The sequence below is a fragment of the Coptis chinensis genome, chromosome 1 (genome assembly GCF_015680905.1).
Source record: "Coptis chinensis isolate HL-2020 chromosome 1, ASM1568090v1, whole genome shotgun sequence".
Lineage (NCBI taxonomy): Eukaryota > Viridiplantae > Streptophyta > Magnoliopsida > Ranunculales > Ranunculaceae > Coptis > Coptis chinensis.
The window spans coordinates 12724910-12752126 of record NC_141456.1 but is presented as its reverse complement, the minus strand read 5'-3'; the positions used below and the strand labels follow the sequence as shown (position 1 = coordinate 12752126).

The 27217-nt window shown below is 35.1% G+C and overlaps 3 protein-coding genes across 3 annotated transcripts; all 3 read left to right on the top strand.

Annotated features, from left to right (window-relative positions):
* Positions 1-6083: 6083 nt before the first annotated feature.
* LOC147522224 (T-box transcription factor, putative (DUF863)) lies at positions 6084-12058 on the top strand. Its single transcript, XM_086591975.1, has 4 exons — positions 6084-6503; positions 8007-8239; positions 8506-9253; positions 9590-12058. The coding sequence occupies exons 2-4, from the start codon at positions 8009-8011 to the stop codon at positions 11785-11787; spliced, it is 3177 nt and encodes a 1058-aa protein (XP_086448101.1). The 5' UTR covers positions 6084-6503; positions 8007-8008; the 3' UTR covers positions 11788-12058.
* Positions 12059-13766: 1708 nt separating this feature from the next.
* LOC147522223 (pentatricopeptide repeat-containing protein At2g03380, mitochondrial-like) lies at positions 13767-16037 on the top strand. The gene has a single exon (XM_086592007.1). It carries the CDS (start codon positions 13804-13806, stop codon positions 15931-15933), a length of 2130 nt encoding a protein of 709 aa, XP_086448133.1. The 5' UTR covers positions 13767-13803; the 3' UTR covers positions 15934-16037.
* A 490-nt stretch (positions 16038-16527) lies between these two features.
* Positions 16528-19196, top strand: LOC147522222 (pentatricopeptide repeat-containing protein At4g21300-like). The gene has a single exon (XM_086591991.1). The coding sequence runs from the start codon at positions 16619-16621 to the stop codon at positions 19028-19030; it is 2412 nt and encodes an 803-aa protein (XP_086448117.1). The 5' UTR covers positions 16528-16618; the 3' UTR covers positions 19031-19196.
* The last annotated feature ends 8021 nt before the right edge of the window (positions 19197-27217 follow it).

The following is a 27217-nucleotide window of genomic DNA, read 5'->3' as shown; positions in this document are numbered from 1 at the left end:
AGCTTAACCAAAAATAGGGACGACACTGGTTTGAACTTTCAAGTTCACCAAAATCTCTTATACCAATTGTAGATAAAGCTATAAAGACCCCACCATTCTATCTTTGATGCCAAGTTAGGATGTCCCATCATTGGCCCCAGAAGTAGTGTTAGCAAGTGGGCCTACTAACAAGATGAGGTAAGTGAGTTCCACTAGATCATTCTCTTTAGAAAGGCAACTTTGTAATAAAATAGGTTTTCTGAGTTCATGTGATTTGCTCGAAAAGTGTGGGTCAGAGAATCTTGGAAGCTGTTTCGGGGTATTTTCGACATGCAATTAAAGTGGTGTTCTAGTAATAATGGAATAGATTTGGGGTATTTGTGGTGGGAGAAAAATGTTTGAGAAGCCCGAGATTTATGGACAAAAATCGACATGGGGATTGAGGAGAGAGAAAGAGAGGAGTATGCAGGAGGAATTTCCGCCGCAAGGCTGAAACGTGTGGAGAATGGTACGGACAGATCTCAGTAACCTACTTCTACTATATGAATTTACTGAAACATCCCTATGCAGCAGATATCTTTGTCTTTGTACTATTATTATATGAAGGTTTACTCAGTTGTCCTTGTTTTTCAATCTGAATTGAATGGGCATTTAAGTCTTAGTCCTCTTGCCCTAGACTTGGCCTGTCACTCTAGTGGAGTTGCAAGTGAATGCCTATGTGGCTCTGTTAGACGATATATGGTGCTACACGTGCCCTTCTCCATTCAAAAGAGCATTCAGCATTTGAGCTACTTCTTTCCAGTGTTTGTGATTCTGAACGAAATTTTGGAATTCTATTTAATATTTCAGTTTTTAAAAAAATCAAAATTCCGAATATAAAGTTGAAATATTTAAAATTCTAAAATTATCTGAAATTCCGAATATAATAGGGTTGAAATTTAATAAATTTCAATTTTTAAATTTATCAGAATTCGAAATCCCGAACTATGCTTCTTTGTAAAAATAAATGTTTCCTAATGGAAAGAAAAAACAATTGTTAACATTTACAATATTGTATCCATTGAAATCCAAAAAAAAAAAAAAAAAGAAAAAATAAGAGTGACTTTTGTGTAGCTCGGTGCCTTGTTGTAAAAAAAGTAGTTTTGTTTGTACTTATTTGTTGAAAATTGAATAAAATTCCTATACGAAAGATTTTTTTTTTTTTTTTTTTGATAAATTTAATTTTATTAATGGGGTCAAGTGCAAAATTCACAAAAGGGGAGTGAGTTCCTCAAACTATAGAAAGAGAACTAAACATTTGTGCCCTATTAGAACCTCAAAACAAATTAACTCCCCGGTAGAACTTCAGACCCGTCCAACAACATGTCTTTGAAAACATAATTTTTTTGAGTCTGGTTCCTTTATAATCGGGTACAGATATTAATCTCTGTAACTGTGTTATTTCACCGTTAAAATTGTGCCGAGATACACAATACATGAATTTCAAAGTCGATGTCTATATTTCAAGGCAAATGTGTGTATTCCGAGACGATCCAACAGTTAAATAATACAGTTATAGAGATTAATCTTTATACCCAGTTATAGAGGAACTAGACTCTAATTTTTTCTCAGTCCAGAACTCCTATATAAAAGAGATGCATGTCACTAACTACTACTCATAAATCAACATTCATATTGATAGTGGATTGGGAGATTTGGGTTTTGTTTCCTCTATTTGGCATTTTAGCTATAGAGGCTTGCATGGATTAATTAATGGACGCGAACTCCTTTTACAATTGCAGTAAGGAAAATGATTTGTATCTTTTAGAAAGTCAAAACCCAGCTACCGAAGTGTTGGACACGAGAATTTATCTTTTTCGTCTTCGTGAAAATTTTCTCTCATTCAAAAGCTGCGCCTATGCAACCTGCCTTGTTGAGATGTTGAACCAGAACCAGTTGAATGCTTATGTCTATGAATAAGAATTGCAACTTTGCAACACCCCTATGCTAAAAGATATACTCATAGACGCAAAGTTGAAATTCATTAGTGCAATATAATGCAACTTCACGGGTGACCGCTCAACAGAATACCCTTGAATTTCACATTTTTCTCTGAAGGGTTTGAAATTCAAAGAAACCAGCGACCAATCTAAATGAAAGATATCCACTTTCCCTTAGATGATTGAGCCTGTGGGGTACTTTATCCTAAAAATTTTACTCGAACACAATTGAAGTGAAAACTGTCCTCATTGATATCAAGTAGCCTTGGCAAGTATGATCGTGTAAATTAAACATTCTGACTAGTGTAAATGCAACATCTAGTGAACTAAAACTACGACCATCCAATAATCCAAATCATTGGTGTTGCTAATTGCCAAAATCAGAAGTTAGTGGTCAGGATAAAACTTGTTTATGTTATCAAAGTGTAAGAACTATGAAGTAATAATTAGGTATATCGAGTGTAATCAATCGCAAAGAGGCGCGACTAAGGCACTAGGCGTGAAGAGGCGCACTTTAGTGCCTCGCCTCAACCAAAGCGCTGGTGTACACATAAAACGCGTGTCTTGCGTGTCTTTTTGTGTATTTTGTTGAGGCGCGAGACTTATAAGACGCACGTCTTATCATCATTTGCAGTTTTTATTGTTTTTTGTACACTTTTGGTTATATGTGACACATCTACACTCGATCCAATAGTTGTATGGTACAAGAAATCATACAAGTTTTATAAGTTTTATATTAGAGTACACTTTAAATTTGTATATTTACAAGTTTTTGCTAAGATGGTGGATTAAGAGAAAGACACAAAGATGAATTGAATGAAGTTTTATGGGTTTCCAAAATTTGAATAATGTGTTTTATTTTGTGAAGTCCATTTGGCTCAGTTCAATTTGTTTGCTCATTTAGTTTATTGAAGTTGAACTAGATTATATTTTAGAGATACAATTTTCATTTTGCTATTTAATTGTTGCTTACGTTTTTTTTAAGTGATCGATTACTACTTAAATTATTCGTGATTTTTACGGGTGTTACTTAATAATTGACAAATTTACAATCCTATACAATTGATTTTATTGTTTAGCTGTGCAAATCAATGATAATTCATGTCATATTTTATTTTATTTATTTACTTTTTTCATTTTTTTTTAATTACTGCATGCCTCACTTCAATAAGGCGCGCCCTGCGCCTTGTGCCTAAGGCACAAAAAGAGTGATGCCTTAGGTGCGCCTTAATGTTTTGACTACATTGGATATATCTATACCGTGTCCGATTCTTGATATTACATTTCTTTTGATTCACCAAAAATTGATTTTCTTGGTTCATTAATTATCGAATTCTTTTGTTAATAATGTATAGCAAATTTTATAATTGCAGAGTATGTCAAATTGGTGATTCAACTATAACTGCCTCTAGTTTTGCCAAATAAATTATATATCCAATTTGGAATTTGGAATTTGGAATTGTTGTAACGTAATTACGTATCAGCCAATTCAATTCATTTAGTCAGTTTGATAATTCATTTTTAACCTAGGGGTCATATTTTTGTATATTTTGAAATTTGCATATAAATTGCAATTTGAAATGGGAGGGGTTCTAGGGACATATTTTATCTTGACACGTAAACAAACTCAAAATCGGTAGGGTGTTTATAAGTTTCGGATAAGGCTAATATTTTGTAGATATTATCTCATAACTATTCTAAATATTGTCACAAATAATCAAAAAAAAAAAAAAAAAATCAAAATTTGTCAAATATAGTTAACAATTTACAAAATTTGACTAATTGTAGACCGTTCATTTTCACCATTTTTTATACTATATTTGGCAAGTTTAGAATTTTTTTATTTTTTTCATTATTTGTGACAATGTTTAGAATAGTTAGGAGATTATATCTACAAAATATTAGCCTAATCAAAAACTTATAAATGGCCTAACAATTTTGAATTTGTTTACGTGTCAAAGATAAAATATGCCCTCCATTTCAAATTGTAGTCTAGTCTCAAACTCTTGTAAAGAATTTTTGTTGGAATTTTTGTTGGAAATTTGTTCTACTGTAAAAATAATATAAGATAATGTGACACTTTACTAGTCTTTATTAGTGAACCATCCAAATATGAAATATCAGGTAGCATTTTGTAAGAAAGCTTAAGCACATGAAAAGCAGATGACAGTTGTCATGTTATTACTATTTACTAAGGCCTACTCTGGGGAATTACTGGCCCTCAGCAACAGCAAATGAATTGAACTTACTATTTTCCCAAAAACAAAGAAAAGGAAGTTCCACATCTCTACCCCATATACATATATATGATAAATCATATGAATTATGAGGTCTGTTAACATGTGGTCCACCTTAAAGATTACTTATTCTAACTACTTGGATAAAATGAATTGAAGAAGAAAAGAACCTTCATCAGAGAATCATATATGAATCAAGGATAACTTTTGCTGGATAATAGAATTGTTTCTCTATGAGATGGTCTAAAGTTAGATTACACCACAATCCAACCTATGCTTTATCTGGTGTGCATATAAAACTTTTGGGATAGCAAGTCTTTATAAAGTACTAACATAACACACAACAGTGAATCATATTCATTGTTGTGGTCCTAGGTATTAATGCTTGTCATATAAGCGAAAGTGTTTAATTTGGTAAATTCTCTTGGGTCTATGCATACCACAAAATCTTGCTCTATTAGTTTGGATCTGAATCCTCATATTTATTACTACCAAATTTTGATCAGACATTATTATCGATCTAATGGTGTAGAACTATTATTAAATGACAATATTTTCATACCTATTTAATCGAAATTGCCTTCAGATCTTAATTCTTCTTTATTCACTAAATCGTACGAAACCATGGGCCAATTAGATCTGGTTCTTGAAATCTTTCACTGCATAGAAGGGCATCACAGTTCACACATTTTTCATGATGGTGACCAGAAAGAAGGAGTGGGTCATGGACCACTAAAGACTATACTATTTAAGACAAATATCATGAAATATAGAACTCAATGATTCTTGATGGTTTATTGAACTAACCGATTTGTTATTCTTCTACATTTCATTGATAAAATGATGTTGATAGGTTCTCTACTTTGTTACTCCTTAATTTCGCGTATCAATGAAGAAAAGAAAACATTTCTAATCTCTTCGGTGGATTACACCAGACTAACTGCGATGTTAAATTATACAGATTATGTGACTTTATTTCTTCATTTGAAGTTGTATGATTTGTTAATTAGTTAGTTAGTTTGGTTGTTTGTATGTCACTTATATTGATATTAGATTGTGCATAGCGCTAGTGATCGAATTACAATAATGGAGTTAAATTATAAGATAGAACTACCAAATATTTTCATGAATAGAGTTACAAGTCCTTTGAATGGAGTTTTACTAAGGTATCTAGACTGCAATACTGCACACATTGAGGCATTGAGCTGCGCAAGAAATGCTATCAGGGAACACACTGGCGCAAGACTCATAAACTTTACTACAAGATTAGCCTAACGATAATGTTTCTTTAGAAGGAAACACCACAAATTGAAAGATAAGACATAGAAGACGATTAATAAAAGAAGAAAAAAGTCTTACCTTAATTAGTTTAGTGGTGTTATGAGCTAATCAAAGAATATATATAATATAAGAGTTAGAATAATCTTTGTCTTGAGAGGTGTTTGGAAGGGCACAAAGGAAAGATGCATATCTACCAATAGAAAACAAGAAAACTACCCACACTCACTTGCAATTATCTCTATAACAAAGGGTAATTTATAATTAGCCCTAAGACCCTTAAGTAAACCTTATCTTTCTCATAGTAAAGTTTGGGACCCCACATTAATGTTGTAATAATAAAAACTAAAATAATTACAAAACTGTTGATAAAATTGGAAACTAATTAAATATTGAGTTTGTTGTTGCTACAAAAATAAAGTACTAAAAGTAAGTATGTCTTTTTAATTATTATTATTTTTCATTTCAGCAAAGTAAGTGGAGAGAATCTAGATATAAATATTAATTTATTCTAATAAAGATAAATAAGAGAAAATGGAAAAAAAAAAAAAAAAAAAAGAGTGAAGAAAAAGCAGAGAATAAAAAGAGACCGGATGTTGACAAATTTCATGTCACTGTTCTTGGAAGGTCGTTTGTTTGTGTGGAGATTTTCTTATCTGGGATCTCTTTTTTCTCTCTCTCAATATCTATTTTCCTCTCTTTAACACACAAACACAGAAACACACACACACACACACACAAAGAGAACATTAACACTGGCCCCAGCAGATCGAAATCTCTCTTCCTCCCTTTCCCATCATTTTCTTCTATAACCTGAACATGACGATCTAGAAATGGCATTTGAGAAGTGCCAACTTTGTTTTCTTCGCTCATTTTTATGGTTATATATTACTAATGTTTTATAACAACCTTAACTCTTCAATTATGGAAGGAGTTGAGTTTTGGAAGTGTTGGGTGTGTTTTGTTTGCTGTTTTGTTGAATAAATGGTGGTTTTTTATTCAAAGGGTATAGAGAAGATGTGGGTGTGAGGTAAATTTTGTTTTTTTACCAGCTTTATTAATAATTATTATTATTACTTCATTGTTTAGATATATAGATAGATTCTTCTGTTTTGGATTGTGGGGCTTGTTGGGTTTTTTTTTTGTTATGTGTATTTTAGTTAATTGGGTTAGATTTTGTTCCCCTCTTTACTCTTTGGGATTTTTTGTGATGAACTTCAGTCTGTTTGATGATTTGGTTACTAGACCATGTTTTTTTGTTTTTGTTTACTTGTTTGGTTTTATTGATGAGATAGTTAATTGAGATGACTGGGCTTCTGTAGATTCTTTTGTTTGTGTTTGCATTTGTGTTATTCTATTTGGTAGATTTGTGTTTGAGTATTGTTTAGGAAAAATTCCAACTTTCAATTGGGATCTCCCTTTTGATTGCTAGCAAAAAGAGGAAACCTTTTTTTGCCGTATTCTTGTTAGGATTATTTGTATAGATTTTAGTTGCTCTATTAGTCTCGGGCCAGTTCTCTCAAATTTAAGTCTCAGAGCATTCTAGGAAGGTTTATAATTGGTGTTCAAAATCGATAGTGTTATAACTTCTTCTATGGTGATTTCCCTAAATTTAGTTTTGTAGGCTTTGTTTTAGTTAGTGGTGGGTGACTAGTTTTGGATGGTGTTGCCCCAAGCTTAAACTCACTTTGAGTAGAAATGCTCGTCTCTTGAGCGAATGCAGTTTTATCTTGAGCAAGCGGGTGAACTGCTTCAATATGGTTCTCCTGCTATGGGGTTGAAAGTTGTTTTGTAGTCATAGTAGTGCATTTGCAGAAATCTTCTAGTCTCTTATTGATAATGCGTGTGTGCTACTTAAAAATGTGAATAAATGAACTAATTCTGCCATATACACACATTATACTCGATTAGTCTACAGGAAGTATGCACTATATTTAAGATATGGGATGCATTGTATACCCTCCTTGGATATACATGTTCAGTTTTAGGGTTTGCATTTGAGGTCTGTTTGATGAGGTATTTCGCATTGTCTTTGAGCTCTATGCAGGTTTGAACATCCCCATGAATTACTGAAAACGTTCTCACCTGCTAACTGAATAAGATGTGGAGAGGCAGTTATTGCATAACAAGTAATTCCTTTCGGATGATAGGTTTAAAATATTATGAAGTCAGACTCATGGTTAATAACTTTACATAGACCTGTAGATTTGCGCCAATCATTCATGTGGTTTTATTTTCAGTCCTAAATGATATTTTCAAGTCTTTTAAGGCACATGAAATTTGATAAGTTAGCTTGGGGTTATGCTTGTAGTCGTCTAGTATGTTCTTGGCTTTTATACACTAAAGCAAGGGAGCTTGCTAAAGAAACTTGCCTACGCAACCTGATGTGAAAGTTTGTTGATTTTTTTCTTTGAGAAGTTCGTGTGAACTTCTACGAGTGATCTTTTCTTTCAGCAATAGCTAATAATATTTTGCTCTTCCCTCGCGTATATAGATGTTTCCTAACCTGTACTTTCTTATGTGTTATTGGCAGGAATGGGAACAAAAGTACAGCATAAAACCTACTTTCCAGGTCATTGCCTCATGAGGGATCTCAATAAAGATGCTGACAGTGGTAGCTGGCCTGTCTTTCATGATGATAAACTTCTGATGGGGCAATACTACAACAATTTCTTGCTAAGGCCTGCTACCGATGGACGTTCAGAGTATGATATGGAATCACTGAAGCGGACCATGCTTATGCATGAAGCCACCTTCAGGAATCAGGTAACATTAGTTTCAATTCCCTCAATATTTTGTATTTTTGCCCAAGAGAATATAACTTTGATGCCTCATTTATTTTGCTAGGATATCTTAATCTTGATGTGTTTTCTTTTAACAAAAGAATTTAATAATTTGACTCCATTTTTTCATATTTTCGGAATACATTTTTTAAACTCAAATAGAAGTTCATTGTTTTACGTTCTTCATTTCTTGTCACTAGCGGTTTCTTAGTTCATTAGGTTACTTCTTATTATGTTTTTGTTGTTCAGGTCTCAGAACTCCATCGTCTTTATAAAATACAAAGAAATATGATGGAAGAATTGAAAAGGAAAGAAGTGCACAACTATCCACTACGAGGGGAGACATCACAATCAATGTATCATTCATCTCAAACGCCATCTGATGATGCGGGCAAGATGTGGGACATCTCAGGGAAATCACCTTGTACCAGACCATCTTTTTCAGGCATTGACCTTGCACAATCTCCTTCAAAGTTAAATAGCAGCAGTTCACAAGGCCATATCATTTCAAATGGCAGTTTGAAGGACTGCAGATTGGTGGACTCCAGTTCCCCGAAACAGAGAAGAAGGTTTGATCTCCAACTTCCAGCTGATCAGTATATCGACGATGAAGAAGGGGAACACGGTGAAGAAGAAAAAGTGTCTACACTTGATAATAATGTTAATATGTCTCTTGGCTGTGGTCGGAACCTTAAACGCCAAGGAGAATCTTCAAATTCTGATTTGTGTTTCCGCAATAAACAACGTTTGACTGACTTGAACCATCCTATTCAGGGTGAGGAGGCTCGTTCTTCCGCTGCATATAGTTATTTCTTAGGCCCTGTTGCCTGCCAGAGTGGAACTCGAATGCAGGATTCAGTTCAACAAAATTCAGGTTCATTAGTCCCTAAGGAATTTTTACACAATGCTCCGAGAGGAATGAATAATGGGACTGCCAATACTGTCACACACATGGAAAATAAGGCAGTCCGATGGTCATCCTATAATCTTGAAACAGGTAAGAAAATTTGAAATACATGTGATAGAGCTGTTGCTATTATATATATTGTTCTATTATTACAAGATCCCCTGACAACGTTATTTGATGAGAACAATTGGGACAACTGTTGTTGCAGAGGAAATTGAGGCCAATTTAATTTTCTTTGTTTGCAAATCTTTTTACATTGGAGGGGAAACCATAGAGTTGTGTCCACACTTGTCTAGTCTAGGTTTTCTTTCATAAGTGTTGTTCCTGCTTGTTAGTCTATGTTCCCTTGTATCCTTTGCATTTTTGTTTTTGGCTGATACTATCTGTCACTAGTAATTTCCCATATTGCCTTCTTTTGTTTTACAGGACAAAATAGGAGCAAGTTGGATTCTATATCTCAAGGTCTTGCGACTGAGGAGTTTCGTACTACATCCAAACCAGTACAAGTTGAGTTTAGGAACACCCAGCGTCCCCAATTTCTTATGGCTGATCAGAATAAAACAGAACCATGGCAACAGACTGATATGTGTGGCACAGGAATATCTAGAAGTCAAAGACTCTACGACGAGAGTTTTACAAGACCAGTTTTTGTTCCCGATATGCCCAGTTCGTATCCTGCTGTTCCTGATGTTATTGAAATTGGGTCATCATTTTCTTCATGGAGAAAGCCAGCAAGTAGCTTAAACGAGACTGCAATAGCAGTTCAAGCACAACCCTGCTCTAGCACCTCTTCCCAATTGAGTAGGAGTACTGAAACTTCAATCCAGAAAAATGGGTTTATTGAGGCCCAGCAGTATCTCAGTAGTCATCCAAGATTAAACTCAAGTTTCGGAAGTGAAATATCCTACCGAAATGGTTTTTTACATGGATCACGGTTAGAATCTAACGCAATGCAGGATCGGTTACCTCCAGTTGGCTTTGATTACTTTAACTGCAAAAGGGAGAATGCATCAGCTTCTGGGCACTTTGAAAATCCCAATACTATGAAGTACCTCAAGGGTTCAGGCTGCATGGATGTGAAGTCTGCTAAGGATTTTAACTTGAATATGTCCATGCAGAATGGTTTGATGGACGGGATGGTTTCTAAACCAGAAACCTTGAACATAGATGGAGATAGGAAGAACAGGGACCCAGTGGGAGGGTTGCCTTGGCTCAGGGTGAAGCCAGCTTGTAGTGATGTATCTGCTAAAGGAAGGGGAGGGTCAAACGAAAAGGGACACTGCCTGTCCCAGACTTATTCTCAGCTATCCACCCCAAAAATTAGAATTGAAGAGGTTCTCACTACAAGTTCTCTTCACGATTCTTCGTCAACTTCAATTGCCTGCAATGCAGAAGACCAAAGAAGTCAGAGGAGTGACTGTCCAAATGTTAAAAAGATTCTTGGTGTTCCTATTTTTGATAGAACTCACATTTCCAAGGACTTTTCATGCCTTAGCTATTCCTCTCCGCAACCCCGGGACCCATCTGAGGTTGAGGCTATTTCAAATGGTGGACAGGTCAGAGCACTTGGCACTGACTGGACTTGTGATCCAGCATTACTTGCATCACGTCAGCCACTATCGTCAGAGAATGTGCTTGTAGCAAAGGAGCTGTTTAAGGGCCTCTCTGGAGTTAAAAATCACTTTAATTTAAACTCATGTGCTGATGAGGAAGAGCCATCCACGTACTCTCTCCAAAGAGTGACTGTAAGGATTGACATAGATTTGGAGGCCCCTGCTGTTCCTGAAACTTCAGAGGTTAATTCTCAAGAGGAAGAATATCAGGTCGATCAACTTGATATATCCACACAATCATCAAAAGTTGAATTGCAGGACTCGTCCGAGGAACTTGCCAGAGTCGTGGCAGAGGCTATTATTACCATTTCGTCATCCGGCTTTCGTTATCATGCGGGCCAACTTACTGGTTATCCATCAGAAACATCACATGGCGACTCTCTCCATTGGTTCGCAGATATAGTTTCTTCCCATACAGATCCTGATGCTTTCAAAGAAATTATATTGAGGGAAGAGGATGCCGGTCATGGTGGTGATTCATCTTCAAATGGTAGTGATTATTTTGAGACAATGACATTGAAATTGGCTGAGGCCAAGGTGGATGAATACTTTTGTAAGCCTTGGTTACCGGAGCCTCAAAACGAGGAAGAAGCTTGTGTATCTTCAATAGTTCCAACTAGACGCCGAAGGGGACAAGCAAGGAGAGGGAGGCAACGAAGGGACTTTCAGAGGGATATCCTTCCTGGTCTTGCTTCTTTGTCAAGGCATGAGGTGTCCGAAGATCTCCAGGTTATAGGAGGGCTAATGAGAGCTACAGGTCACTCATGGCAGACAGGTGTGTCGAGGAGGAATGCTGGTAAAAATGGATGGGCAAGGGGGAGAAGGCGATCAAGAAATGTGGCTCCTGCTGTGGTAGCACCCATAGTGTGCTCACCTCCCAGGCAGCAAAATAATAACAGTGAACTGGGAATCGAGGAAAGAAGTTTGACAGGGTGGGGTAAGACAACTAGACGGCCTCGGCGTCAAAGGTTGGCAGCTGGTAATGTTCCTATCCCTATAGCTCAAGTATAGAGGCAGGCAGGCAGTTGTGATTTTAGAGTTCTAGAGGAAAATGTGTAGCGGAGAGTTGTTTCTATGGCTTTAGAATTATATAGTTGTGAGCCATGGTGATCACCATGTACATGTCTTCCTAGCCCAAAATTTGGGTCCCTTTGATTATGTTGTCTTGATTTAACAGCTTGTACAATTCATAAATAATGTCGCATTATTTCTTGAGAAGTATGACTGTGTAACAGTGAATTATACTTTTGTTTCAAGCTAAAAGTTTTCACCATACACAAAATTGTTAGTGTAGAACTGTAGATAGATTCGTCATTTTTACTTCTTTATTCTGGTTGTCAGTCATTTCGGAGAAGGAAATTCTTGTTTTATGATAAGATACACTACTATAGGGTCTGCCAACTCTATCTAGGCGCGCTATTTCACTGGCAAAGTTCAGCTTCCTCAGCAAGGTCCCAGTGCGTGCACTGACAATACCTCTGGGACTTTATACTATACGTGTATCTCCCAACTTTGACAATCTGCTAGAGGACGCATCAAAGTTTAACCAAGAGTCTAAGACCACTCAAGAGGTGTGGTGGGACCAAGAAGAAGAGTTGAGAAATTGATAAGTAGTTTGCATCATAATAAAGATTTTTGCTTCTGTGAACACTGAAGGGGCCACTTGAAACTCTAAGAACAATTATTAGAATTGCATCCTCTAGCAAGTTGCCTCCCTGCAATTCACAAGGTGTGCTTCCTGCTAAGCTAGTGTTCCCCCAAGTACGGGTGTGAGAAGGATCAAATGATTTTATTAATTCTAGAGTTTAGATCCAAAACTGACTTATATATATAGAAGAAAAGATATCCAAATATAGACACAAATAGATCGAACCAAAAATAGGACCCATGCATAGAAGTCTTTATAAAAAGTAACGGAATCAGACCAGAAATTCAGGTACGGTCTATCCCCACCTGCTTGTGTGTGTCTGGACAACACACGTTAGTTAAACTAAAATGGGAAATCTGGAAAGTTAATTTTGATCATGGATATGTTGTTCTTCTGTACTTCTTGTCTTTATCATGACAATGTGGCTAATATCTTTTGACCAAAGTACCATTCCATGCTTTTGCCTCTCCCTAATTAGAGAAACGTTGCACGTTAGGTAAGATTCTAATGGGCCATTAAGTTGTGGTTAAAGTTAAAGGAAGTTAATGATCCCAGGCCCCAGCAGTGGATGTGTAGAGACTAGAGATTCATACATCCAAGGGAGACTCGGGCAAGAAGACATTGAGAGTCGAAACAGAAAATGATGGATCTTAATTCAAGTCGTTGTAGTAGATTTACATCTTTTACATGCATGAACAAAATAAAAAAATCTAGCTAGAGCTAAATCATTTGTTTTGGGACTAGACTGGTGACCGGTCATACAAGAAAATTGCTAGGAAGACATTCAAATGCACATTGCCGATTATGTATCGACCTTTGCTGTTATACCGAAAATTTCTTAACGAAGCAGTCGATTGTACTATGCAACAACGACGCACAACATGGCTTCATTTCTAAGTATCAATGTCGGGTTAAATGCCAATCCCAATGTTTCGGCAGATACAGATATATCATCGACACAACAAGATAAAAAATATTGACATTCCGAATTTCAATATTTATAATAGTGTTGATCGTATCTGTTTATATTTATTTATCAATCACTTATTATATCATCATCATGAATTAATGTGTTCCATTTCTTTTGATTTTTAGCATCAGTCCTAAATTTGAACACAACTGACAAATCATCATATACGGCCCGAATCCAGGGAATGAGGATCCAGCCCACAGACACCAGACGTCATTCAATCCATATCAGATTCACTGACGACAGCCCTAAAATCCAACAGAACTCAACAACGACAGAAGAAACACACGTGAGATTAATTCCTTGTACTAAAAGATATTATTTCAATATCTTCTGGCCCCACTCATTACTCTCCACGTGTCCACCATAAATAAAATATTAACGGCGCCAAAAAAAACCAAAAAACAATATGATGAAAAAAATCACAAAGTTTCCCAAACTTGTCTCACAAGTAAACAACCCCATCTTCGTTTTTCGACGATTTTTCACATTACAACAACCAATTCAACCTCTTGAAACCGATAAAAGTTTAATTTCAATGCAGTCTCTTTCATTAAACCCAATGTTTACATTATTAGCTCTTTGCAATAACATTGGTTCGTTAAAGAAAACCCATTCTATACTGCTTGTTCATGGTTTAACAAATGACTTAAGTTGTCAAACTAAATTAGTTAGTTTATATGGTTCGTTCGGAAATATTGAATGGGCACGTTTAGTTTTTGATCAGATTGAAAACCCAGATTTTTATTCGTGGAAAGTAATGATTAGATGGTATTTTTTGCATGATTTGTATGAGGATATTATTCGGTTTTATAAGTGTATGAAGAAATGTCTGACTGAGTATGATAATATTGTTTTTACGATTGTTTTGAAAGCGTGTACTGAATTGAATGATGTAAATGAGGGGAAGAAGATACATTGTGAGATTGTTAAAGTTGGGAATCCTGATAGTTTTTTACTTACTAAGTTAGTCGATATGTATGCAAAGTGTGGGGAGGTCGAAAGTTCGCTTATTTTGTTTGAAGAAATTCCTGATAGAAATGTGGTTTGTTGGACTTCGATGATTGTTGGGTATGCACAGAATGATTGTGCTAAAGAAGGATTGGTACTTTTTAATCGAATGAGACATTGTTTCGTTGAGCCTAATCAGGTTACTTTTGGGAGCTTATTGTCGGCGTGTACAAAGCTAGATGCTATACATCAAGGCAAGTGGGTTCACGGTTACTTGATCAGGATGGGGATTCATGTAAATTCACATGTGGCTTCTTCTTTACTAGATATGTATGTGAAGTGTGGGAGTGTTACGGATGCTCGCTTGGTATTTGAGGAGTTGGATACTATTGATGTTGTGCCATGGACGACAATGGTTGTTGGGTATACGCAGAGAAAGCTCCCCAAGGAAGCTTTGACGCTATTTACTGACAAGAGATGGGCGCGTGTTTGGCCCAATTCGGTTACAATAGGAAGTGTTCTTTCTGCATGTGCAGAGTTGGGTAACTTAAATTTGGGGAGGAGTGTTCATAGCCTTGGGATGAAACTAGGTTTAGAAGATTCATCAGTGAAGAATGCTCTTGTTCATATGTATGCAAAGTGTTGTATGATTGGAGATGCTAGATATGTATTTCAAAAGATCTCAGACAAGGACGTGGATGCTTGGAATTCACTTATGACTGGTTATTGCCAAAATGGTTATGCTAATGAAGCTTTGGTACTCTTCTGTCAGATGAGGTACTCTGTCCAAATCGATGCAATCACAGTGGTGAATGTTCTCTCAGCCTGTGCTACGTTAGGTGCTCTTCAGACTGGTTCTGCACTTCACGCTTGTACTGTGCAGGAAGGTCTTTTGTCATCAAACGTGCATGTTGGTACTGCTCTTCTCAACTTGTATTCTAAATGTGGAGATGTATGGTCAGCTCGTAGAATCTTTGATGAGATGGGAGCAAAGAACACTGTGACATGGAGTTCCATGATGGCTGGATATGGCATGCACGGTGATGCTAGTGGGTCTCTTGAACTCCTTGGCCAAATGATGAAGGAAAATTTGGAGCCTAATGAAGTTATCTTCACTTGCATTTTATCTGCCTGTAGCCATACTGGGATGGTTGGCGAAGGATGGAAGCATTTTGATTCCATGTGTAAGAAGCATAATTTAATGCCTTCCATTAAGCATTATGTTTGTATGGTTGATCTTCTTGCTCGAGCTGGCAGGCTTGAAGAGGCCTTGGAGTTTATAGAGGGAATGCTGGTTCAAGCAAATGCTGGAGTATGGGGAGCTTTACTCCATGGATGTAGACTCCATTCAAGATCAGACCTTGGAGAGACAGCTGTGAGGAAGATGATAGAGTTGCAACCTGATAATGCCGGATATTATGTGCTTATGTCAAACTTGTATGCTTCCGATGGAAGGTGGGAACAAGTCAATCATATGAGGGAGTTGATGAAACAACAAGGATTGAGTAAAACTCCTGGGTGTAGCCTTGTTCAAATGGAGAACAGGGAGGATGTTATTACTCCCTTAGGAATAGCATCTTCATGCTAACCCTGTTTCAAAGGGGCATGCTTTGGAGTCAGTCTAAGCCGTCTAGTGGATCATTGTACCCTAAGTTCCTAACAGAATAGTATGCGAAGATGGTAGATGGATAGATGCTGAAGAAAATGAATCTTTTTATACACGTATTTAGCGGTCATGAAAATGAGCTCTGACCTACACCTAATACAAAGCTGCTTGCTGTACAGATGCATGAGAAGATAATCATTAATGAGTTCAGTAGAATTGCATATCTGAACAGGCATCTAGAATCCGTAATAGATATTTCATGTCCATGTTTTTGAAGGCAGTGTTCCCAGAAGAAGAATGGTTTCAGTCTTTCAGATCTATGCCCATGAGTAAAGACATATGCTTCTCCAGGAATATTTATTTGCAGGTGAGATTCTCACCCCAAAGATGATATTGAGTACATGAACACGAGGTCTCAACTCTTACAATTGCAAGATTAACATGTACAACAGTCAGACACGAGAAGCTTGTGATTAGTTCTGGACTGAAGTGGTTTAATGTATATTCAAACAACATATTTATACGTTTTTTGTACTAACTAAATAAAAGGGTTTTCTAGTTAATGCCTGTCAAAAGATCAAATACCGACAAATTCCTCCATTTCGGCATTTTGTGATCCCATACGAACTTCCGAAGTATATATAACTTGTGAAAAAAGAGAGGGTGTATGAATTTTAAACTCAAACAAAAAATGATTGTTTTCCAGAAATCTCTCTTCCTTAAACCCAACTCCACATTCCCTCGCCTTCTCTGCACTTCCACCATACAAAACGCACTCTCTCAACAAATACCCATCTCAGAAACATTTGTTTCTCACTTAGAAACTTGCTCAAGCCTCATTTCGTTAAAAAAGTTACATGCTTGCATTATAACATTAGGACTAGAAACCCACATTTTTCTGGGTTCAAAGCTTCTTAACACTTATGCTAAGTTTAATAGCTTAACTGAATCAAGACACGTGTTCAGTAAAATTATAAACAGAAATCTATCTTTATGGAACTCTACACTTGTTGGGTATTTTAGAACTGGTTATTTTAATGAAGTTTTAAGGTTGTACTTAAAGTTGAAGAAAGAGAATATTGGTATTGATAGTAGTACACTTACATTTTGTTTAAAAAGTTGTGTAGAGCTTGGGGTTGTTGAGTTTGGAAGAGGGGTTCATGTAGATTGTTTTAAGTTTGGTTTGAATGCAGATAGATTTGTTGGTTCTTCTCTTATTGGGTTTTATTCAAAGTATGGAGGAGGTGTCGAGGTTGCGAGAAAAGTGTTTGATGAAATATCTGATAAGGATGTTATTGCTTATACTGCAATGGTTACTGGGTATGCGCAACTTGGTAGTAGTCAGGCTTACGAGGCTTTTAGGATTGTTGGGTGTATGCGGGAAAATGGATTTGATCCTAATAGAGTTACTTTAGTGAGTTTGCTTCAGGTTGCTGCGCGGTTAGAAGCAGTTGAGGAAGGTAGGATGATTCATGGATATGCTATTAGAAGAGATATTGGTTGTTTGGATGAAGTTTTCAATACGTGTCTTGTGGATATGTATGTGAAATGTGGGGTTCCTGATGCGGCGGAGTGCATTTTTAGTAGAATGAATACAAAGAGTGTTGTGTGTTGGAATGCATTGATTGCTGGCCATGTTCAAGTTGGACAGCCCTTGAGAGGGTTAGAGCTTTTTGGTTGCATGATGCAAGAAAACATCATGCCAGATGTAATTACTCTATCGAATGGGCTTTTGGCATGTGCCGAGTTGGAGTTCTTGCTCCAAGGGAAAGGCATTCATGCTTACATATTACGAGCAGGGATTCAACTTGATCTAGTTGCAGTAACTGCTTTGATTGATATGTATTCTAAGTGCCGCTATTGCATAAAGTACGCCAAAGAGCTTTTTTATGGGATGGAGGCAAGGGACACCATCTTATTTAATGTGATGATTGCAGGGTATTTGGGTTGTAAGTCACCAGGAAAAGCCCTAGAGACATTCTATGGGATGGTTGAAGCTGGCTTCAGACCAAACATTGCTACCATTCTGAGTATTCTCACTGCATCTGCGCAGTTGACAGATATAAGAGAAGGGAGGCGGATGCATGGTTACGTGGTGACTAATGGCCTTGAGTCGAACACTGATATAGCCAATCAGATTCTATACATGTACACAAAATGTGGATGTCTTGATCTTGCGAGGCTAGTCTTTAACAGGATATTGAGTAGAGACTTGGTATCTTGGACATCAATGATGATGGGCTATGTACATCATGGACAAGGAGATGAAACCGTTGAATTGTTCCGCCTGATGCTAGAAGCAAGAATGGATCCTGATTCAGTCACTCTAATAAGTTTGCTCCAAGCCTTTTCTCAACTTGGCTGTCTAAAATCTGCCAAGGCAATCCAAGGTTACATTTATCGGGTTCATTTTGAGAAAGAAATCCCTGTCATAAATTCTTTGGCAACCACCTATGCAAAGTGTGGGCGGTTGGACATGGCTGAACTTCTGTTTGAGCACACGGGGAGACGGGGCCTGACGTCTTGGAATACGATGATTGCTGCATATGGGATGCACGGAAACTGTATAGAGGCACTCGAGTTATTTAAGCGGATGCAACATGAAAAGGTCAAACCAGATGAATTGACCTTCACATCCTTGATCTCTGCTTGCAGCCATGCAGGTCTAGTCGAAGAAGGTCAAAAGGTATTTCAATCTATGACAGCTGAACATTCTATAGTTCCACAAGAGGAACATTATGGATGCATGGCTGATTTGCTAGCGCGGGCAGGTAGGTTTGAAGAAGCTTACCATATTGTCAAGTGCTTGCCCCCCAAACAAAGTTCTTCCGCATTGGCTGCTTTGCTTGCTGCTTGTAGAGTTTATGAAAATATGGATATGGGTGAGATTGTCGCAAAGCAGCTCTTGGACTTAGAGCCTGATAATTCAGGTGCTTACACATTGTTATCTAACATATATGCTGAAGCTGAAAAATGGGAAGAAGTGGCCAGACTAAGGGAAACCGTAACGTCGAGAGGTGTGAGAAGGCAGCCTGGGTATAGTATGATAGACTTAGATAAGCAGGTAATTCAGTGGTGAATCTCCTGTACACCTTTTTGAATCCAATTTTGCTATCTATCTGTAGCCTAAACTGGCTCGGTTTTGTACATAAGAGAGATGTTTCTGTCAAGGTGTTGGTGTTAGTTGTGCAAAGAATCATTTATCAAAAACATGTACAAAATATCCAATTGATATGATACCGAATTCACTTTGTTGTTCTATTTGTTGGTAATTAGGTTGAGCAAAATATGAGACAATTGGCTCAGCCTCTTACCAGGGTTTGATTCTCATCCAGAGATGAGCCAATTAGGATTTCCCCTTATGGGGAAATTAGGGTCGCCCCCTTTAATACAAAAAAAAAAAAAAATCAAATTGGGTTGACTGTGTGTTTTTTTTGTGTGTATTTGGAAGGAGACTCTAATTTCCCATCTAGTGGGGATCTTAATTGGCTCATCTAATGGGGGTAATATTCGTTAACGCTTCTATGTATGACAGAAGAAAACAAACTTTTTCTTTTTGGTACAAAGCTTTGAAGTTACAAATCTTCATTGCTTTTCTTGAGTTACTGTATACACAATCTCTACCTGTACCGTTAGGGATGAAGCCAGGATTCTAATCCAGGGGTGCGAGATTATGTGTACAAACCCCCTCCACCTAAAAAAAAAAAGTGGCAATTTTTTTTTTTTTTTTTTTTTTTTTTTTTGCAGAAAGTCTAAACAATAAAAATTCAACAAAATTATGCATTTTTTTTCAATTTACTTTAATTCACAAAACTAGAGTGCATTGACTACTATGAATTTAATATGGACTGATGAAGTTAACTAATTAAGCCATTAATTGATACTACTATACTATGTCTATATATATCTACATAATCTAGTCCACAAGTCTACAACAATTCAACAAATTGTTAAATATAATGTTATAAGTTTATATAACCCTACTATCATGTAGAGAAAACTATTAAATATTAACATTGAAAGTAAAAAATTATCTCGTTTTGTCGCGTACAACAATTAAACTACGCCGCAAGTCCTTTCTGAATTTGTTTTTTGTTTTTTTTTGTTTTGAGTTTTTGTTTTTTTTTTGGGTTGAGGTATGACTGCCTTATTTAAGAATTGAGAGTGAAATAAAAAAGAGAGAGTTTACGGGTTTGATATAAGTGATTAGAATTATATAAACTGATCGGTTGGGCTTTGGGCCCATCAAACATTCAAAGACATATTTGTCATTCTTTAATCGTTTTGGACTCAAAATAAATGATAAATGATAATTTTGTAAGGGCAAAAAGAGAAAGTAAAAAAAAAACGTTGGTTTATTGGAATGTTTTTTATTAGTTTTTTTTTCATACTATTTTTTTTTGTTGATTATATTTTCACTATAGTTGTGAAAATTTTGAGAATGTGGTAGTGGAAGTTTGCTAAAATAATTGGGGGGTGCGAGTCCTTATAGTTTGAAGATTTTTCTAGGCAATTAGTTGTGTAGTAGTAGTAGAGCTTTTCTAATCTCAGGCGGTGTGACCACCCCCACACGCCACCCCTATATCCATCTATGCATCCCGGACTTCCTGGAGAAATAGTAGTTGTTAAGGCCCCAAGAAGATTTATCGTTGAAGATGCCTATGTGATCTCGAAAGGCTATTCCCCGCTTTTAAAGAAGGGGCAGTTGATTACAAGAGATAATTTTAGAAATTTCCCTAAGCCCACCCTGGGGAATTGGGCTGGGTTCGTGGGGTCCATTATTAGTCTTGTTGGGCTGGGTTGGCCATTTTGGGAAGGATATTTTGGAAATCTAAATTATGTTTAATAGTGGTTGTTAAGGCCCCAGATTTATCGTTGGGGAGTCCCATGTGACGAAAGGTTGTTCCCCGGGTTTAAATGATTACAAGAAATAATTTTGAAAATTTACCCGAGCCCATCCTGGGGAATTGGGTTGGGTTCGTGGAAGTATATTTTGGGAATCTAAATTATGTTTAATTATTGGCTCTTATGTTTAATTAAGTCATAGCTTTGATTAGTATCTATATCGAGGGTCCATTTCCAAACAACCACAATATATGCCATAAATGTTTTATTACTACAGAGGATGATTTAGCTTATGTTAGAACACTAACTGCAATGAAAGTAATATCATTAGGCTTAAAGCCAGCTTTATCCATTTCCTTGAATAGCTCAATCGCATTCTGTCCATCCCCAAGCATTGCCAAACAAAAATCATCACATTCCAACAAATGATATCTCTATCTCCCATGTCATCAAACAACTTTTTAGCCAAAACCAAATTCCCACACCTTGCATACATATCAATAAGCGCCGTATTTAACTGAATACTCAACGAAGACCGCATTCTGTCAAAGTATCTATCTATCCATCATATAGCACCTAAATGAGCACAAACGAAATAATTAACTTTTTGCTGGTTGGTTAATGGAAATGGAAAACAAAAAAAAACAGCTTCATCCGACTCAAAAACCAGGCCGCATTATTTGAAACATTTCTAACCCCTCTTTAAACATTATTTGAAATAACCAGAAATCATAGAACCCCATATTCCTCTATCCTTCACAGGTGCATTATCAAAATACAAATGCGCAGTTTCAACATCTCCTTTCATTGCATATATACACAGATATCATAACAGCCCACAACACCGCATTTCATCAAACATTTTTTTCCCTTCTATCATGCTATACATACTAACAAGCTATTGCCCACAAAAATATCATAGAAAAAACCCAGTTTCAAAACATCCCCATGAATCTATTCACCTACTACACAGTTTTGAAGGTAACCACAAGCCTTCAATACATAAAGAAAAGTATAATTATCAGGAAACAAACTACATTCCAACAACTTACTATACATTTCTATGGTTTTATTGTAAAAAGGTTTTAATCATTGTATAATATATACAACTTATGGGCTGTTCAATATATGTTTAAAGAGTAAACATGTGTATGGTTTAATTTTCCATGAATCGGGTTTGTACAATAAGCAAGAATTCTAGTTACAGTCCCAAGTCCATATGTGATTAACTGTGCATGGGTTTTATAACACCCCATTTTTTTCCCCTAGTACAATATATAATAATAATAATGATAATAATAAGAATAATAAGAATTGATAAAATAAAAAAGGATAAAGATTAGTGGAGATAGGAAAGGTAAAGAGATAAACCTTCATCCCTATTTTTGGGGGGTTTAAAAAAAAGGGAAAACACGTGACACTCTAATATGAAAGATAGTCTTTTTTAATAGCTTACAATCCCACGTACATGGAATCTCTGTGGAGAGTTTGAGTGTATTTATAATTCTTATATTTGGAGAGTTTGAGTGTACTTCCAATTATTATAAATTTGATCAAATGAAAAAAATTGCTAAAAAATAGGTGATTTATAAAAGGTAATTTCCTATTACAAATCAAACACTTTTAGTGTTCCAATTCTTATATATTTGATCAAATAAAAAATAAATTGCTAAAAAATAGGTGATTTGTATAAACTAATTTCTTATTACAAATCATACAATTTTAGTGTCTATGATCTCCTTATTTACTTAATTTAGAAACACCTCCCTCACTAAATTTAGAATAAGCCCCACTTTTATTAACAAGGTCCATTTTTTATTAATAATTTATAAACATCTCTCTAATGTCACTTAAATTAAATAATTACCCCTATTTACAACATTGAAATTAAAACAATCCCTATTTTATTATTGATAATTTAAAAGAACCTCCCTAATATCACTTAAATAACATAATAACTCTCATTTTATTTAACATCGCAAAATATATAATAGAAAATGAAAAAAAATAATAACGGAAAAGCAATAATAACAAATATTTAAAAAAATATATAATACTGAATGAAACTAACGTCAAAAAAACAATTAATGGAGAATCGAAAACTGGATGCAAATGCATCGAACTAACCTCAAATAATATTTAATGGGAAATCGAAAACTAGATGCAAATGCAAGCATTAAACTAATCTTAAAAAGTAATTAATAGAAAATTGGAATATGGATACAACTGCATTAAACTAACATAAAAGAATAATTAACGGAAAATCAAAACTTGGATGCAAATACATCAAACTAACATAAAAAAATAATTGTTGGAAAATCGGAAACTGGATGCAAATGCGTTGAGCTAACTCTCAAAGATTAAATTAACGGGAAATCGGAAATTGGATGCAACTGCATTGAACTAACCGCAAAGAAAAATTAATTATAAATTGGAAACATGATGCAAATGTGTGGAACTAATCTTAAAAAATAATTAACCGGAAATCAGAAACCGGATGCAACTGCACTGAACTTATCTCAAAAAATAAACTGGATGCAAATGCATTGAACTAACCTCAAGAAATAATTAACAAAAATTGGAAACTGGATGAAAATTTATTGAACTAACCTCAAACAATAATTAATGGGAAATTGAAAACTTGATGCAAATGCAACTTTATCAAATAATAAACGAGAAATCGGAAGCTGGATGCAAATACATTAAACTAATCTCATAGAATAATTAACGGGAAATCAGAAACTGGATGCAAATGCATTGAACTTACCTCAAAGAACAATTAACAGGAAATTGGAAATTGGATGCAAATGTATTGAACTAACCGAAAAGAATAATTAACGAGAAATCGAAACGATCTGAAAAATAAAACGGGCATTGAATTGATCTCAAAAAATAAAGAACAATTAACATGAAATTGGGGCATTGGAAAATTAGAAATCGAAACTTGAAAATGCATTGAACTAACAAAAAAAATATAAATTGGAAATGGATGCAAAAACTAACCTCAAAATATAAATGGATGCAAATGGATGCAAATACATTGAACTAACCTCAAAACATAGTTGGGTTATATGTTATGAGAATGTCTCAATAAGTATAGTTTTGCATTTAAAATGGTGTTTATTTTATCTCTTTCCGTATGATTGGGGGAACTCCTTGCTATTCAAGTAGCTTTCAATATATATGAACATCACCTTATTAGACAATCTTACAAAACTTCAATCAAACTTATTTTATTAAACAACAAAATGAAGTTGAAGGATTTTATCAAATGTGATTTTTTTTTTTAATGGAGAGTGAAGTTTTCACGTTATAAGAAATTTGGTTGAGTGATCAATATAATATTAATATATAATAGTTATGCATATTTACAAATATTTTTTAGAATAATTAATATAACAACACCTGTTCGTAAATAATCTTTGAAGATTCCACATAGTGAGTCATGCATAATTAAAAGAATAATTAATGGGAAATTGGGAACTGGATAATCTTTGATGATCCCACATAATAAATCAAGTATAATTTATTTTTTATGTAATGTTTGCAAGGACACTATAGATAGATCAGTAGAAGTTGGTATTACACACCACATTGGATAATTAAAAGAAAATCGGAAACTGGATTCAAATACATAACTGAGCTCAAAGAGTAATTAACGAGAAATCGAAAATTTTATGCAAATGCAATAAACTAAACTAAAAAAGTAATTAACTAGAAATCGGAAACTAGATGCAATTGCATTAAACTAACGTCAGATAACGGGAAATTAAAAATTGGATGCAAATCCTTGAAAATTATATAACAAGAAATCGGAAACTAGATGCAACTGCATTGAACTAACCTCATAAAATAATTGGTGGGAAATCGGAAACTAAATGCAAATGCATTGAAATAATCTCAAAGAATAATTAACGGAAACCAGAAACCGGATATAATTACATAGAACTAACCTCAAATCATAAATAATCAGAAACTAGATGCAGATGTATTGAACTAACCTTAAAGAGTTATTAACGGAAATCAGAAACTAGATTCAAATACAATGAACTAATCTCAAAGACTAATTAACGAAACATTGAAAAATAGATGAAACTGCACTAAACTAACTTAAATGAATAATTAATGGAAAATTATAAATTTAATGTAACTGCATTGAACTAACCTCAAAAAATAATTAACGGAAAATCGGAAACTTGATACAAATGTATTGAACTAACCTCAAAGAACAATTAACATAAAATCGAAAATTGGATGCAACTGCATTGAACTAACCTCAAAGAATAATTAACGGAAAACCAAAAACTGGATACAACTGCATTAAACTAAAATTAGAGATTAAATAACAGAATATCATAAATTGGATGCAAATGCATTGAAATAACCTCAAAAAATAGTTAACTGGAAATCGAAAGTTGGATGTAAATGCATCGCACTGACCTCAAAGCATAAATGTCCTCTTTTTTAGCCTTCTCACATGAGTAATTACGAGTAATTAGGAAACTAAAACGAAAGTGAGTTTATACAAACAGACTCTTACATGTATACAAACTGTATAGAAATTGTAAACTATTGAACTAACCTAAAAAAACAATTAACGGAACTGGATGCAGATGTATTGAACTAACCTCAAAGAGTAATTAATGGGAGATTGGAACCTGGATGCAAATGCAATGAACTAATCTCAAATACTAATTAACGAAACATCGAAAACTGGATACAACTGTACTGAATTAACCTTAATGAATAATTAACGAGAAATCATAAAGTGGATGCAATTGCACTGAACTAACTTCAAATAATAATTAACGGAAAATCAGAAACTTGATACAACTGCATTGAACTAACCTCAAAAAATAATTAATGAGAAATTAGAAACTGGATGTAACGTACTATATTAAACTAACCTCAAAGAATAATTAATGGAAAATTAGAAACTCGATGCAAATGCATTGAACTAATAACCCTAAAACATATTTGTATTATATATAGGGGGATAAATGTCTCGACAAATATAGTTTTGCATTTTAAGTAGTGTTTATCATAATTCTTTTATTGTGATTGGGAATGCCTTGCTATTCAAATAGCTTCAATAATATCTTCGCTACATTAGATATTCTCACAAAACTTCATCAAATTTATATTGTTAAACTTAACAATAAAAAGAAGTCGATGAGTTTTATCAAGGTTTGATGCTTCCTTTTTATAGAGAGTGGTGCAAGAAATTTAAATGAATAATTAATATAATTTTCATATCTCATAGCTATGCATAGTTGCTAATATTTTTTAGAATAATTTAATATAACAACACCCGTTCGTAGGACCCGTTAATGTGATAAATCTTTTTAAGTGGGAGTAGTGTATTCTTTGAGGATATAGAAACAATCAATCTGTTTTAGTGATTTGTACACATTAGTACGTAAGCAGAGCGGTGATTATTTACCGCTAAATCACCATAAATCTAATAAAACTATTATACAAGCTAGATCGAGTTTAAGATAATTCCATATTTCCATTTGAAAATAACGGATTAATATCCTAAACCACAAAATGAAGAGGCTATCTCAATTTGATCCCTTAGTTTCCAAGTACTTATGCACCATAATCGCTGCTCATTAACATATTTCGGTTTATTTTCAATAAAAATATATTCTGATTTGAAAATTTGTATGAGACATTTTGTAAATAAAGCCTTTTCAACACACAAAATATTTAATAGATGTACGCTAGGGGTGGGAATTTGGCCCTAACGACCCTAACCCGGCCTTGACCGACTCGACCCTAAGCCCTATAAAGCCCTCACAACTAAAGCCTTCACAGAGTTTAGGGCAGGGCCGACCCAACCTAAGGCCTTCTAGGGCAGGGATAGGGCTAAGGTTATGAAACATAGGCCCGACCCTAATTCAGCCCTAACCAAGCCCTAGTTATAGTTTCACATTTTCACTATAAATACACGTACCATAATTGTCCAACTCTTTGTTAAATATTTTAAATTAAAATAACATTGTCCTTTGTAATTTATCACTTAAACCCAAGGGTACTTTCAATAATTTGTCTTATATAACAAAAACTTGTCAACCTATCTAGCAGCCATGGAGAACAATGAGCACTAGCCTAATAAAAAAATAAGACTTTATTCCTTTGATCATCAAATCAAAGTCTAGAACTTATTATTCTCAATTTATTTTCCCACTTACTTCTTATAAATTATATTTTTATTCACATCCAAGCCAAGTCTAGAACTAAAGGTTTCCGTCCACACCATTAAATCGAAATATAAAGCAGAAATTTGTAACACAGAAACCAAAAAAACAATCTTTGTCTGAAAAATGGCATTTGTAAAACTAAGAAAATATATAGGCTTGGTCCTAAAACCCGACCCTAAAACTCAGCCCTAAAGCCTTTAAAGAGGGCTTAGGGT

Coding starts and splice junctions, on each gene's coding strand:
- LOC147522223 (XM_086592007.1), top strand. CDS start 13,804: ATGATGAAAAAAATCACAAAGTTTCCCAAACTTGTCTCACAAGTAAAC.
- LOC147522224 (XM_086591975.1), top strand. CDS start 8,009: ATGGGAACAAAAGTACAGCATAAAACCTACTTTCCAGGTCATTGCCTC. Junction 8,240..8,505: donor AAGCCACCTTCAGGAATCAG/GTAACATTAGTT, acceptor TTTGTTGTTCAG/GTCTCAGAACTCCATCGTCT. Junction 9,254..9,589: donor ATCCTATAATCTTGAAACAG/GTAAGAAAATTT, acceptor TTTGTTTTACAG/GACAAAATAGGAGCAAGTTG.
- LOC147522222 (XM_086591991.1), top strand. CDS start 16,619: ATGAATTTTAAACTCAAACAAAAAATGATTGTTTTCCAGAAATCTCTC.